This window comes from Kogia breviceps, chromosome 12, assembly GCF_026419965.1.
Source record: "Kogia breviceps isolate mKogBre1 chromosome 12, mKogBre1 haplotype 1, whole genome shotgun sequence".
Taxonomy (NCBI): Eukaryota; Metazoa; Chordata; class Mammalia; order Artiodactyla; family Physeteridae; genus Kogia; species Kogia breviceps.
The window spans coordinates 11,971,504-11,988,397 of NC_081321.1; the positions used below are offsets into that span (position 1 = coordinate 11,971,504).

The window sequence follows — 16,894 nt, forward strand, 5'->3', positions numbered from 1 at the left end:
AAAATTCCCCTTTGATTTCTTCTTTGACCCAATGGTTTTCCAAGAGTGTGTTAATTTTCATATATTTGTGAGTTTTCCCATTTTCCTTGTTGTTATTCTTTCTAGTTTTATTCCGTTGTGGTAAAAAAGATACTTAGAATGATTTTAACCTTCTTAAATTTCACCTCTCAAGGAGCTAAAAAAAGAAGAGTAAACTAAACCTAAAGTTAACAGAAGAGAGAAATAATAAAGATTACAGCAGAAATAAATGAAGTGGAGAATAGAATATTCAATATAACAGATTGATAAAACTGAGTTGTTTTTTTCTTTTGAAAAGATAAACAAAATTGAAAAACCCTTAGCTAGACCAACCAAGAAAATAAAAGACTCAATTAAATCAAATCAGATATGAAAGAGGAGAAGTTACAACTGATATCACAGAAAGATAAATGATCATAAGGCACTATTATGAACAATTATACTCCAACGAAGTGGACAACCTAGAGGAAATGAATACATTTCTAGATAATAACAACTTACCAAGACTGACTCAAGAAGAAATAGAAGGCCTTACAGATGAACCAGTTTGCAAGGCAGAAATAGAGACACAGATGTAGAGAACAAACGTATGGACACCAAGGGGGGAAGGTGGGGGTGGTGTGATGAATTGGGAGATTGGGATTGACATATATACACTAATATGTATAAAATAGATGACTAATAAGAACCTGCTGTATAAAAAAAATAAAATAAAATTCAAAAAAAGAAAAGGGTTCTTTGCCCCTACTTGTAAATAGACATCAAGGCTTATTAATTCTTTTGATGCATATTGCTAAATTGCTCTAGAAAGGATTATACCATTTTGATATCCTGTCAGTACTGTCAAAGAGTGTATATTTATCTTCTTTATCACATTTAAATTGTCATCAGTTTTAAAAGTAAAACTTGTTTTTTAATAAAATGCAATACTTTATTATAAATAAATTAGAAAACTATAGATTAAAAATAAAGAAGAAGGGCTTCCCTGGTGGTGCAGTGGTTAAGAATCCACCAGACAGGGGCTTCCCTGGTGGCGCAGTGGTTGAGAGTCCGCCTGCCGATGCAGGGGACACGGGTTCGTGCCCCGGTCTGGGAAGATCCCACATGACGTGGAGCGGCTGGGCCCGTGAGCCATGGCCGCTGAGCCTGCACGTCTGGAGCCTGTGCTCCGCAACGGGAGAGGCCACAACAGTGAGAGGCCCGCGTACCGGGAAAAAAAAAAAAAAAAAAGAATCCACCAGACAAAGCAGGAGACACAGGTTCGATCCCTGGTCCCGGAAGATCCCACATGCTGCAAAACAACTAAGCCCATGCACCACAACTACTGAGCCTGCTCTCTAGAGCCCACACGCAACTACTGAAGCCTGCATGCTCTAGGGACCACATGCTGAAACTACTGAGTCCACGTGCTGCAACTACTGAAGCCTGCACACCTAAAGCCCATGTTCCACAACAAGAGAAGCCACCACAATGAGAAGCCCACGCACTGCAACAAAGAATGGAATGGAGCCAAAATGGAAGATCCCACATGCTTCCACATCCTGCGGAGCATGTGGAAGATCCCACATGCTCCACGGCATGTGGGATCTTCCCGGACCAGGGCACTAACCCATGTCCCCTGCATCAGCAGGCGGATTCTCAACCACTGCACCACCAGGGAAGCCCGTGTTCTTTTTTTTATATATAAATTTATTTATTTTACTTTTGGCTGCGTTGGGTCTTTGTTGCTTGCAAACGGACTTTCTCTAATTGCAGCGAGCAGGGGCTACACTTTCGCTGCAGTGCGTGGGCTTCTCACTGCGGTGGCTTCTCTTGTTGCAGAGCACGGGCTCTAGGCACGCAGGCTTCAGTAGTTGCAGCACACAGATTCAGTAGTTGTGGCTTGCGGGCTCTAGAGCTCAGGCTCAGTAGTTGTGGTGCATGGGCTTAGTTGCTCCACGGCATATGGGATCTTCCTGGACCAAGGCTTAAACCCACGTCCCCTGCACTGGCAGGCGGATTATTAACCACTGCACCACCAGGGAAGCCCTATGTTGTGTTCTTATCACACACAAAAAGTTTTAAACTATTTGTAGGTCAATCATACCTTGATAAAGGTTTATTGTTGTTGTTTTTTAAAGAGACTTATTGGATTATTTTAGGAGGGTTCAACAGCTGATCAATAGGAATTGACAAAAGAAATACAGAGAAAATGAAGGAGAGGAAATTATTTTTTAAAAATAACAGAACATTTCTCTGAATGAAAGAGTCCACCTGGTGAATAGTACAGTGGTTGAAAAGACCTTCACCAGGGCACAATAATATGACATTTTAGAATATCATAGGTAGGGAGAAGAGCGTTCCAGTTACAAAAAGAGGTCATAAACATAGGAATGAACATCAGAAGGGCACTGGGCCTCTCAATAGTCACTCAAGTCCCTGATGACGATACAGCGATGGTTTTAAAATTCTGAACAAAAGTGATTTCAACTTAGAATTCTATGTACAACCGATTAATCAAGTATGAGGGTAAAGAAGACTTTGTAGTCACATAAGTACTTGGAAATTTTACCTTCACATACCCTTTCTTAAGAAGCTGCTTAGAGATAAAGGGTAATAAAAGAGGGAGTAAACCAAGAAAGTGGAAGAGAGGTAAGAAAGAGACCTAACAGAGGCAAGCACCGTGCAGCAGATCTAGAGTCGAGATAGAGAACAAAGACGTGGAAGTCTGCAAGATTTCCGGAAGAAAAGGGGCCATTAGTACATTACCCTATATGTGTTAGTACTGGGAAAAAGCTAGTGGTAACTGGTAGAGCAGTTTGCAAATTTAAGGAAACTTTTTAATTAAATAACTGGTGGGAATTTCCTGGCAGTCCAATGGTTAGGACTGCATGTGCTCACTGCCAAGGGCCCAGTTTCAATCCCTGGTCAGGGAGCTAAGATCCCACAAGCTGTGTGGTGAGGTTAAAAAAAAAAAAAAAAAATGGGGGAAATCACCTACTTATTAAATGCAGAAAAATAAATTCTTTCTTTGGTTTTGCAATGATATATATATGATTATTGTTTTAAAATATTTTATAATCATATTCTTTAGCAATATTTAAAACCTTTATTTGTTTTCTGACCTACCACACTTCCCTGAATCTCAGATTAATTTAACTATATGAGGAAACGTTCTTATGTACCACTGTAAAAGGAAAAAATGCTGCCAATCTAGCATAATATGCAACCCAATTTCACACACACACACACACACACACACACACACACACACACACACAATTGACTGAATTGTGTTCCTTCAAAATTCATATGTTGAAGCCCTAACCCCCAAAGTGATTATTTGGAGACAGAACCTTTAAAGAGGTAATTAAGGTTCAATGAGGTCATAAGGGTGGGGCCCTAAGCCAATATGACTGGTATCTTTGTAAGCAGAGGAAAAGATAGCAAGTCTGTGCATACACAGAGCAAAGGAAGGGTGACAACACAGCAAGAAGGCAGGCCATCTGCAAGCCAAGGAGAGAGGCCTCAGGAGAAATTAAACCTGCCAACACCTTGATCTGGAACTTCTAGCCTCCAGAACTGTAAGAAATGAATTTCTGTTGTGAAAGCCACCAAGTTTATGGTATCTTGTTCTGATAGCACTAGCAAACAGATCACAGATATGTTCAGATATTACATACAAATTAAATTGTTCAAATTGTGCAATTAAATTGTAGGATAGTCCCATGAACTTTAAAGAAGGTGTTAAGATAGATAGAAATAAGTTTTCAAAATTTCTTGGCTTTCTTGCTTCAGAATTTGAATTCTATGAGTATCTTCTATGATACCTCTCATTCTAACTAATTTAGTGTAAATTTAGATAAAAAATATCATGTCCACCCCCCCCTTTTTGTGTTTGGTTATCACCTGTCCTATGTAAAAAGGCTTATATTGATATTTTATCCAGGAATGTTTATAGCATTAGAGGCAATAGTTTAGACAAGAGATAATCACATTTTGTAAAAGGTCAGTAATAAATATTTTAGTTTTTGTGGGACAAAAGGCAACATTTTGAAGATATGTAGGTACTTATGTTACAAGAGATAGAATAAGTTTCTACAAATTTTTTAATTGAAATTCAAAATAATAATTCTTTTTTTGGGGGGATGCAATTTCACTTCATTGGTATTCAAAGTTATCATTTCTTATCAAATCAATTGCAAATGGTCATCTGTGAAAACAATTCTTAGTTTGCAAACAGTGCAAAAGCAAATCGTGGGCCAGATCTGGCCCGAGTGTAGTGGTTGGCCAAACCTTGGTTTAATCATCAGTTTTTATTGCCTACTGATGAATTTTAGCTCTGACTTGATGCGGAATTGTGGCATTTTTACCTGGGCCTCTGTTTCCTGTACAGAGGCGTGAAATGTGAGAGAGAAGTCTCTTGGCCTCTTGCTCTGTCCTTGAAACTCAAAGTATAGTCCCTGATCAACAGCTTAGGGGTCACCTGGAAGCTTGCTAGACATACAGAATCTCAAGCTTCATCCTAGAAGGACTGAATCAGATCGGCATTCAACAAGATCCAAGATTTCTACACACATTAAACTTCTCTAGCATAGAGCACTATGAGACCTGGTCTAGGAAAATCCAATGAAAGATAGTTCTCCAGACAATTTCAAGCAAAGCACAAATATTTAACTCATTTACCTAGATATTTTAGGGCAAAGTGTATTTTACCTGAAGCATCTAGGTAACTACATTTGCTTTTTATTTGCTACTGCACTCTGGTGCAAGTGAAAAATGGCTTTTTAAAAATTCATAACAAAGTTGGATTCCAACGTAAATTTAATCTGCTCCATTTTTATTCCTAACTTCTATTAGATCATAACTCGTCCAAAGCAGAGTGCAGTTAATCAGCATGTACACATTTTACCCCTCTAGCAGATCTGTATTTACAAGATAAAGCACATGGTTCCAAAGGAGATATTATATTCAGATAAATAATGTATGTTTTAATATTGGCTGTGTGATTGTAGACAGGTCTATAAAAGTCTTAAAGCTCTTATAGTTTATTCTATTATCCCACCATGTAATAATTTTCCAAACTAGACCCCAATGAAATTTTTTAAAGTCAGAATTTATTCAAACATTTCAGTTGTACTTGCCTTTTCCTATTGAAGCAGAATCTAATACTACAATATAGATATGTTAAGATTCTTCCATTATTGGCTAAATTTACCTCACTGAGGAAACAATGGTTTTTTTATGTGTAGTTTGATGTATGAGTCTCTGATATGTAACACAACAGTACGTATGGAATTCTATTGAGTCCTTGAGAAATTGCCCTTGGATCCATGATTTTGGAAAATTCTGAGAATATGAAATTAGCTAATGTAATACTAATACTGGTGTCCATAAAACACTCTTATAGAGACAGCTGTGATTTTATCATCATACATATCTGCTGTCTTTGTGGAAGATCTTTCTCACCCACTATTAGAATGGCATATGTTTTTTGCTTTATTGTTTCTCCTACTAGTGGTATGTTCCTGTATTTGAATTGAGCTATCCATAGTCTGTCTTTCGTTTCTCTTTAGACCACTGGGAACTCACTTCAGGAGATTCAGCTTCAGTTTGTATTTTAACTTCTGAATCTGGAGCAGGTGACTCATTTACATGGAGATCAGTTATACAAATATATCTGTAAGGTATAAATTATTGCTTCAGATGGTTTACTAGATGGCCTACTTCACCTCAAATTTAATTCCAGTGTTCATGTCAACTTTAAAAGTAAGAACCTGAGAATATTAACGTGCTTTTGTTAAACAAGTGAACAACCGAATGAACGAGTTATTCAGGCTAGATATTTGCATGTTACTTCTTTTAGTGTTTATACACTTCTTCTTGCCTGGTATTTTGCGATGGGTATACATTGTGATGTTTCTTGGAAAAATGTCACAGTTCTAAAAACTATAATAGAGAAAAAGTAGTTTTTGGTTTTTTGCGGTACGCGGGCCTCTCTCTCTGTTGTGGCCTCTCCTGTTGCGGAGCACAGGCTCCACGCGCAGGCTCAGCGGCCATGGCTCACAGGCCCAGCCGCTCCGCGGCACGTGGGATCCTCCCGGACCGGGGCACGAACCCGCGTCCCCTGCATCGGCAGGCGGACTCTCAGCCACTGCGCCACCGGGGAAGCCCAAAAAAGTAGTTTTGATGAAATAGTCCTACTTTCAATGAAGGTGATTGGATCTCTGACTTGGTTTTTAATTTATCAAGCATTTTGATTCCAACCAAAAAGAAATTTTATATCACTGCCAATTATTAGAACTAGTAGAAGTTAATGGTTATACAAAAAGGAACCAACACCTATAGGCTGTACCTATATCATAAAAGACTTTAAGTTAGAATTTGAATTTTCAAGTTTTATTTTAAAGAGGAAGGTCTGGCAGATATTTGAATATACTTCATCTGCATTTCAACATCAATGCTACTTAAAAGCCAAGATAATTGCTACCTACTGTGTTGTACACTTCTGCTTTGTATAGGGCTTAATAACAATCTTAATTAGGCTAATTTTAGTCAGATTAATACTTGTGTGTGTCAGCACTAGCTACTAAATGCCACACACTGCAGGGCTTTAATTAATGATAAGGAAAGGAAATACTCATGGTGTAAACATTTTTGAACTGAAAAAAGCTAAAACAAAGGATATCCAACGATAACAGAGGCTAAATCATAATATCACTGATTCTAGATTTTTAGTATATTAAGATTGACTTTTAAACAGACAAATCTGTCACATGTACCATTAGGAAAATACAGTCTTGATGAAACACTCTGAGCGTATCAAACCTTTGGCTTTCACAGTTCTGGAAGGTATGGAGATTTTTTTATTGTTGGTACTTTGGTACACTTGTTGATTTCTTTAGCTCATAAACTCAGGAATGTCCTATCTTGAGTAAGAAACTCCTCTTTCTTTGCATTGTTTATGAGCTAGATGAAGGAAAGTGAGCTCATTTTTTTCCCTTTATTAAATTTCTAGTTTGACCAACTGAATGAGATTTCTCTATCCCTCACTCTTGGCCCGGGCTGTGATTATCCATGTCAAACACTAGGCATCGTCGTTGTCTATACCATCTGCCTCCTTAAACAGGATGGGGAATGACTGCATGTGAAAGGGAGTGGGGGACTCCAGGAGCAACTACTCATTGTGATGACAAAAGAATTTTTCATTCACTTCATAGCCTTAACGGGAAATCGCAGTCAGGGTTCCAAATTAACACTGACAACTTCTATAATCTAAGAACTTTGTACGGCGGGTCAGTGCAATGACGATGATGATGATGACGATGAGGCCATGGGCTTAGAATTAGAAGGTCTGAATTCAAAGAAGACATTATCTTTGAGACCACTGACCTAGTAAATGATGAATTATCATGAAGTTAAGTGGGGTATGTATATGAAGGTACTTAGGTTCCAATTAGGAATTCATAAATATTTGTATGTTCATAATTTATATACTTATATACTTCACTCACATTTTCAAGGCACTTGGGCTCAAAGTGAAAGTAAATTTTAATGTTAGATTAATTCAGTTATGTAAATTACTATCAAAAAGTACCCTAGGTTTATGTTTATATGTCCTGATAAAACTTATTAACCTTCCATAATCACAAGCAGAATATGGAAAACTTAAGCAAACATTTAGTTTAAAAGATGCATACCTCTTTATATTCCCATAGCAAAATATTATGCAAACAAGTGAACAAGTATGTAAATGAACAAATGAATGGAGTCTGGCTTAGAAACAACTGAATTCAGTATTCTGTATGCAGAAGAATATAGCTCAGTTTTTTTAGATGAATCTAGTTTTTTTCTTTTTCCTGCCCAATAAGTCTGTTACCAATCTTCATAGGGAATATTTAGTTCATTAACATCAAACAATATGTTAGATAACTCTGTCTAACTTTCCTCTATCCAGAAAAGCACACACACTTCTTTAAGAATAGACATGATTTCAAATATGCAAGAGCGGAGAATTGTCCAAGAGAAAGTTGCTCATATTTCAAGTGAATTTAAGATTTCTTATTCTCAGGATTTTTTTTTTTTCTTTCTTTTTGGCTGCACAGCATGGCTTTTGGGATCTTAGTTCTCCAACCAGGGATTGAACCCGAGCCCTCACCTGGTCAGCAGTGCAAGTGTGGAGTCCTAACCACTGAACTGCCAGGGAATTCCCAGGAATGATGTGTGTGTGTGTGTGTCTGTGTGTGTCTGTGTGTGTCTGTGTTATGCGGGTGTCTCACTGTTGTGGCCTCTCCCGTTGCGGAGCACAGGCTCCGGTCGCGCAGGCTCAGCGGCCACGGCTCACGGGCCCAGCCGCTCCGCGGCACGTGGGATCCTCCCGGACCGGGGCACGAACCCGTGTCCCCTGCATCGGCAGGCGGACTCTCAACCACTGCGCCACCAGGGAAGCCCCCAGGAAGGATTTTTAAAGTAGTTCTTTCAGCCATGTTGTATACCATATTTCTCTAAAGTAGCTCAATTTTAAAAATGTTTTAGTACTAAAGCATAATTTGGAAGCTTAGACTCAATTTTCATGATTCTGTACAGGACTGCCAAAGTTTCTGATATTTTGCAATGTAAATTTACCCCCATTTTTTTCTGCATTCAATATATTAATAGTACATTTGCTGTGGGTAGGTACGATGTCTTACTTTTCTTTTGTATCCTCAAATAGTGACGAGCATTTACTAATACTGTTTTGGATTTCACTGGCAGACAAAAAAAGCACTTTTTAAGATTTAAGGACTGTCCAAACCTATTAAGATTTATAGTTTGCCTAAACCTACGACAATAAAGAATGTCAGGGTTACTGGCTTACGTAATAAATCAAAACAGAATATGCACTAAAGACCTCTACAGTTGAAGATAAAATAAACTAGGGAGAGTTTAGTCACTTTGAGTTCTTTCCAAAAACAAATCTACTTTGTGATGTGATCTGGAGTGATCTTGTTGATGGCTTTGGTAAATAGGAAGCACATACCCTACAATGTAAGTTATAAACAGAGAAACAGCAAAAGTTATATAATAATGGGTTTCTAGAAGACTGCTTGGTCTTCACAGATCTCTACAAAGGAGGAATTAAGAAAAACAACTGGTTAACCAAGAGAAAAGAATCTTTCAGTTGCTTGACCTTGGCTATTTCAGTGAAATTATTTCTCAAGTAGATGATAAGACATAAAGTTGCCATTTCTTAAATAGCATTTCATGCTATTTCTTAAGCGTTTCAAACTCCCTTCCTTTTGTGTTTATACTCACCAAACAATGAGACCTGCCCCTTGCAAATGATGACTCAATATTAGTTAACATTTATAGAGCTTTCACTATGTGTCCCAACTGGGTTCCAGGTACTGATGTCACCCTGAATGATCTCAAAAGTCTTACAGAACAAAGGGACCCAAAATTTATCTCGGGCATGCCCCTCAATAAAAAAAAAATAAATAAATAAGTGAACTAGAAGACAAGGAAGGTTAAGTGGCTTTTCCAATTCACTCAGGAGCAGCTCAGTAGCAGAGCAGGGGCTGAGAGCCCCATCTCTGGTCGTTAGATTGAGTCTGGTTTTCCTGTACCATCGTTTGTCCTCTTGTTCCACAGCAGCACCTGAGGGGGCACAGCGAGGCAGAGGAGGGTGTGGCCAGAATGCTCCTCCTCTCCCATTTCATTGGCAGACATTTTATTTTATAGTCTACTGATTGTGTTCTGAGAAAGAAGTCCAACATTTTTTTTCACTTAAAAAAATAGGAGTAGACCAAAGAATCCGCCTGCTAATGCAGGGGACACGGGTTTGATCCCTGGTCCAGGAAGATCCCGCATGCTGCGGAGCAACTAAGCCCGTGTGCCACAACTACTGAGCCTGCGCTCTAGAGCCCACGTGCCACAACTATTGAAGCCCGCGCTCCTAGAGCCCGTGCTCCGCAACAAGAGAAGCCACCGCAATCAGAAGCCCGCGCACCGCAACGAAGAGTAGCCCCCGCTCGCTGCAACTAGAGAAAGCCCACACGCAGCAATGAAGACCCAATGTAGCCAAAAATAAATTAAATAAAATAAATTAATTTTAAAAAATAGGAGCAGACCATAACAACAGCAAGTCTGTAATTATGTGAGGTAAGGGATGTGTTAACTAAGCTTATTGTGATAAATATTTTGCAATATAGACTTGCATCAATTCATGACACTATGCACCTTAAACTTATACAGTATGTCAATTATATCTCAATAAAGCTGGAAAAAATGTTTGAAAATTATTGTTATACACTTTACTATTGGAAGAAATACTATATTAAAGCTGTGAATACAACTAACTTTTAATAAATTTTTCTGCTTGTTCAGAAGTTAAAGCCTCCCAAGTATAGCCCAGCATTATTTTTTAGGACCATTACCTGTGTTAATTTTTTTTTTTTTTTTTGCGGTATGCGGGCCTCTCACTGTTGTGGCCTCTCCCATTGCGGAGCACAGGCTGCGGACGCGCAGGCTCAGCGGCCATGGCTCACGGGCCCAGCCGCTCCACGGCATGTGGGATCTTCCCAGACCAGGGCACGAACCCGTGTCTCCTGCATTGGCAGGCGGATTCTCAACCACTGCGCCACCAGGGAAGCCCTACCTGTGTTAATTTTTAAGAACATTCTCAGCATCGACTTAGGAGTAGAGACTGCTTTGAAGAGGCCATTTGGTGGCACTGGAAGTTGCACCAAGTCTTTATGTGTGTCTTCTGAGGAAGCATAAAAGCATGAGAAGAAAATGGGACACTGAAGTCTATGTAGAGATTTGAGAAGCTGGACATAATCACTCTCAAATTCACCTTCTTCCCAATTTGTCAAAATCAGACTCTACTCCAGAGCATATAGCTAGCTTAGATCCTAGTACAGTGTTTTTTAATTTTAAAAGTTGTAAACCATTCACCTGAAATGGTAAGTTGTACTTACTAATGCATGCCAACAGAAATGGGCCATCTCTCTTAGAGGGAAATAGGCAGGTGCTGAAATACTCCATGAAAGGAGCTAAAATTAGTAGTGGTAGGATGCTGACGACATTCATTACTGCAACTGGCAGAAGAAATCCACCCAAATTCAGGTTGGAATTCATGGTCTGCAGATAATATCCTGAAGGAATCTGTATTTGAAAGGGGAAAGAACCATTCAGGAAGACAGTGTTAAAGTAACTTTGGAGGAAGTGTCCTGTGGCAGATGGCTTGTCCCTTGCCAGTACTCTGTGACAGATGAGCTAGCTGGATGTTCCCCGGGCCTTCAAGGTCATGATTATGAACTGACAAAGGAGAGTAGGAACCGTGTTTAGTCTATTTACAATTCTACTGATTCTTTATGGATGAATATTCTGTCATCTAGTCTATCTTCTTAATTTTCCTTGGAAAAGTAAAAGTGACCCTAATTTTGTGCTTGGGATGACACATAAGAAATCAAGTAATAAATTTTGCATATAAGCAAATAAGCTTTTTGTTTTTTCCAACAATAAAGCAAAAGCCAGTAGAAAGTATTAAGACTTTAATTTTCACCTGGATTAAAAAATAGTTTGGGGCTTCCCTGGTGGCGCAGTGGTTGAGAATCCTCCTGCCGATGCAGGGGACACGGGTTCGTGCCCCGGTCCGGGAAGATCCCACATGCTACGGAGCGACTGGGCCCGTGAGCCATGGCCGCTGAGCCTGCGCGTCCGGAGCCTGTGCTCTGCAACGGGAGAGGCCACGACAGTGAGAGGCCCGCGTACTACAAAAAAAAAAAAAAAAAAAAAAAAAAAAAATAGTTTGGGGCTAGACTAGATCCTTTAAATAGCATCGAGTTTGGTGGCAAAATAGGTAAGAATGATTTTTCCCTAAGAAGCGGGGACCCAGTGAGGAAACACATTACTTGTTGTAGGCTGTCTTTATAAGCTCCCTGGATTGGCCTTGTTTTTAACATAAGCCAAGTAAAACGAGAAAAGGGAGAGAAAACATACTTGTGTCTATACGCTCCTTTTAAACTAATTGTGTGGCACTAGAGAACCAAAAAGGGAACTCCATGAAAAAAGTTGCACAATAGAGTAGCAGAAATGAAAAAAAAACCAAAACACCAACAACACCTCTACCTCACTGGACACCCTCAAGGTAGTGTTAGAATTTCTTCATTTAAAAAAAAATCCTGATACTAACTAAAACTCTAACATTAACTTGGAGTCTCTTCAAGTATTCCTAACCTCTCATTAGGTCATAACATCAGAACTAAAGCACAGTGTCACAGGAAAAGGGGCATCTCCTCACTTTTCTAGTTCATGAGCTGTGATGCAATAATCACGTCTTTGTCATTATCATTAGTAGCACAGAGTATTTCTTTAATTTCCAGGGGCACACAAAGCTACTGAGTGGCTTGGTGAGAAAGTCAACCCAGGTCTTGTCCTTGAGGAATGGATTCTCCATTTTTTTTCTTACAGCATGTGAACTACATTAGGAGTCCTGCCTTACCTCCATCCTGGGAGAGCAACCCGGCTCAAACATCCAGATGACAACTTCTTGTTTGAAACCTTCACTAACTCCTTCTCTATTATCAATTGTGCAATTCGAGAAGGTATAAGGAGAAGCAGAGTCATAAGTCAGTACAGCTGCTAACCAGCCAGCCAGTTGTAAAATGAGCCTGTTGCTATGTTAACTGCCTAAACCCAGGAATGGACCACATTTTTCACTGAGATTCTTTCTATCTGTATAAAATATGTCCTGGTGATAATTTATCTTCCAATCTTTAATTTGACCCTTGGGATTGTAAACAGGATTGTTTTGGTTGGGTACAGATGGCAAGAGGGAAGGGAGTATTCGCGAGTTCTGCCCTAGTTCAATCAAAATATTAACCATGTATTCCCAGTCAGAGGAAAATGAATGATGGTTTTTAAAATAGTGCTGGCAGCAGAGCTACTCTAGGACTGAAAGGATCTCAGCACAACTTGGAAGTTTCTGTTACTGATTTCAAGCGAGAATTATTGTTAACAGGAATAAAGTTATTATCGGCATGAGTCACAGACACAGAAACCTGTTAACTTAATAATGTGGCAAATGTACTATTAATCTTTAGTGAAGCAATATTAATATATTGCATAATCTAAAAAAAGGCCCCGATATCTTGAAAGCTTGAAATCATTTCTGCTTCTGCCTCAAGTTCTGAAATCATCTCCTTTTAAATTTTTAAATACTTTTATTTCATACAAGCCTCTGAGAATTCAGGAATAACTGCTGTCAATAGAGATTCATTTTCACTTTTGAATGGCCAGTAATGTCAAATGGCAACATCGTTGGCCTTAATATCAATATATCTTAAACGTGTGTCTTGGAACTGAAGGTCAATAATGGCTACTAAATTTAAAATATGGAATTCGATGATGTTTTATTCTTGGTAGTTTGATCGCCTTTATACTAGTGATTATTTCATCTGGAGGCAAAAATCTTATTCCAGCCGGAAGTTTCCTCTGCCTCCCTTGAGAAGTACATTCTAACCATTTCTTTGAAGTTTCTGGTATAACATTACTGTATATGATTTTGGAACCTGTAGAGTCTGTACCGGGGATTTTTAACCCAGCTGCAAAAGAGGCATAGTGGGTAACAGCAAAGTGTGGGCATTGATACCAGCCTGGGGTAGGGAGAGCCACTCTGCCATATGCTGGTAGGGTAACCAAGAACAAACTGCAAGTTACTTAATGTCTCTGAGACTCAGATTTAGAATAATAAAATCTGCCCTGTAGGCTTGCTTTGGGGGTTAAATTAGACACTGTGAAGTCATCTTTTAGAGGCTCTGACACATATAGGTGGTCAATAAGTATTAGTATTTGTTCTTTGCAATAAACTAGGCATCTAGATTTGGTGATATGCTTAAAAATTAGCTTATCAAAATTTATTCTAATTTATGTTAAATTTAAAAAAAATATGTAACAGTTTGCAGAGAAGACTGGAACTTAGTAAAAAAAAAAAATCAGGTGTCACTACATTATGAAGGTAAGAATCAGTAATTTGTGCTGTTTGCACAGAAGGTTCGAGGCGTACCATGGAACCATTAGTAATTTTGTACTCATGATTAATCTCTCCATTCTGTTTTCATGATATTTTTTAAAATTTTAATACATTTATTTAACCCAATAAAGTAAAAATATTTTAGCATGATCAATATAAAAATTATTAATGAGATATTTACCTTGTTTTTTTTTTCATATTGAGTCTTCAAAATCTGGTATTTTACACGTATAGTATGTTTCATTTTGGACAAGGCACATTCCAAATGCTCAAGAGCAACAAGTGGCTACCATATTGAACAGTACAGTGTTCTAGAACAACATGGGAGACAGTGATTAAAGTGTGTGGGATGCAAATGGCGATATGTTTTAAAATTTCACCTGTAGATATGCACACCTTACCTGCTCACCTACACTACCCTAGAACTAAATAGGCATCATGCTTTTGCTTGTGTGTCAAAGCTGTGGCTTAGAGTGTCTATCCAAGCTTACAAAACTGCCATCTTTCTCCTCCCCTTCTGAGGTTAAAAGAATACACCCACTACCAAAGCATGAAGTCTAACCCTCAACAGTTAGCAAAAGACCTTAGCTGGTTGAGGGCTCTTATGATTAAAAGTTAGGAAAGCCCATCACAACTCCAGCATTATGTAGCAGCTAATAAATAGCAGTTGTTACATTTACTTATTGCAGGAACAAGCACCCAAAGTTTAATGTGGATTCTCTTAGCTCAGTTACGTTAAAATAGTCCAAATAATTTCCAAGCAGTTACTCTATCATCTGAAATTGCTGTGTTTGAATACTCCTGGCATATGTTAGAAACAGCTAACCTGGACTTACAAACTGTTTCTACCCTGTAGTGATAAATATGTTTAAATGAGTTTCTTGGAATGGAAGGGGGAAGTTAACATGGGAATAGAGGCTACCAGATCAGACTTCAGTCTCAGTGAAAGTGTTTCCCAACACCAAGTCTCTCTGATACCATTGCTGAAACTTTGTTTTGTTTGGCAACATGAAGTGAAATATTAACTCCTGTGAAGAAACAGTTTTTGGAGTTGAGGTTTTAGAAAAAGCTGATTCATTTGGTTTGGCTTTACTTATATTTTCTGTGTGAATATAATGTAATATTTTCTGTGGCCTTTTTCTTTAAGAATCTGAAAACCCACTTAGTAGAAGAGGATAGATGTTGATCTCTAGCATGGGTGACAAAACAATTTCTAGCACGTGAATCAGATTGCGAACTTGGAAGAAGTCAGAGGAACACATCCATACAAATTTCAGAATCTTGGATGTAGCCCCTCTAGATTTTTATTTTATTATATACAGCAGGTTCTTATTAGTCATCAATTTTATACACATCAGTGTCTACATGTCAATCCCAATCTCCCAATTTATCACACCACCATCCCCCCGCCGCTTTCCCCCCCTGGTGTCCATACGTTTGTTCTCTACATCTGTGTCTCTATTTCTACCTTGCAAACCGGTCCATACGTACCATTTTTCTAGATTCCACATATATGCCTTAATATACGATATGTGTTTTTCTCTTTATGACTTACTTCACTCTGTATGACAGTCTCTAGATACATCCATGTCTCTACAAATAACCCAATTTCATTCCTTTTTATGGCTGAGTAATATTCCATTGTATATATGTACCACTTCTTCTTTATCCATTTGTCTGTTGATGGACACTTAGGTTGCTTCCATGACCTGGCTATTGTAAATAGTGCTGCAATGAACATTGGGGTGCATGTGTCTTTTTGAATTACGGATTTTTCTGGGTATATGCCTAGTAGTGGGATTGCTGGGTCATATGGTAATTCTATTTTTAGTTTTTTAAGGAACTTCCATACTGTTCTCCATAGTGGCTGTATCAATTTACATTCCCACCAACAGTGCAAGAGTGTTCTCTTTTCTCCACCCCCTCTCCAGCATTTCTTGTTTCTAGATTTTTTGACTATGGCCATTCTGACCAGTGTGAGATGATATCTCATTGTAGTTTTGATTTGCATTTCTCTAATGATTAATGATGTTGAGCATTCTTTCATATGTTTGTTGGCAATCTGTATATCTTTTTTGGAGAAATGTCTATTTAGGTCTTCTGCCCATTTTTGGATTGGGTTGTTTGTTTTTTTGTTATTGAGCTACATGAGTTGCTTGTAAATTTTAGAGATTAATCCTTTGTCAGTTGCTTCATTTGCAAATATTTTCTCCCATTCTGAGGGTTGTCTTTTGGTCTTGTTTATGGTATCCTTTGCTGTGCAAAAGCTTTTACGTTTCATTAGGTCCCATTTGTTTATTTTTGGTTTTATTTCCATTTCTCTAGGAGGTGGGTCAAAAAGGATCTTGCTATGATTTATGTCATAGAGTGTTCTGCCTATGTTTTCCTCTAAGAGTTTGATAGTGTCTGGCCTGACATTTAGGTCTTTAACCCATTTTGAGTTTATTTTTGTGTATGGTGTTAAGGAGTGTTCTAATTTCATACTTTTAATGTACCTGTCCAGTTTTCCCAGCACCGCTTATTGAAGAGGCTGTCTTTTCTCCACTGTATATTCTTGCCTCCTTTATCAAAGATAAGGTGACCATGTGGGGGGGGGGTTATCTCTGGGCTTTCTATCCTGTTCCATTGATCTATATTTCTGTTTTTGTGCCAGTACCATACTTTCTTGATTACTGTAGCTTTGTAGTATAGTCTGAAGTCAGGGAGCCTGACTCCTACAGCTCCATTTTTTGTTCCCAAGATTGCTTTGGCTATTCGGGGTCTTTTGTGTTTCCATACAAATTGTGAAATTTTTTGTTCTAGTTCTGTAGAAAATGCCAGTGGTAGTTTGATAGGGATTGCATTGAATCTGTAGATTGCTTTAGGTAGTAGAGTCATTTTCAC

The 16,894-nt window shown here is 38.5% G+C and overlaps 1 protein-coding gene across 1 annotated transcript in view; it reads right to left on the reverse strand.

Moving 5' to 3' along the window:
• SLC15A5 (solute carrier family 15 member 5) overlaps window positions 1-16,894 on the reverse strand; it is an 84,289-nt gene that overhangs the window by 39,327 nt on the left and 28,068 nt on the right. Inside the window, 1 exon segment of the mRNA XM_059081532.1 lies at window positions 10,956-11,142. Within this exon segment, the coding sequence (XP_058937515.1) occupies window positions 10,956-11,142 (187 nt within the window).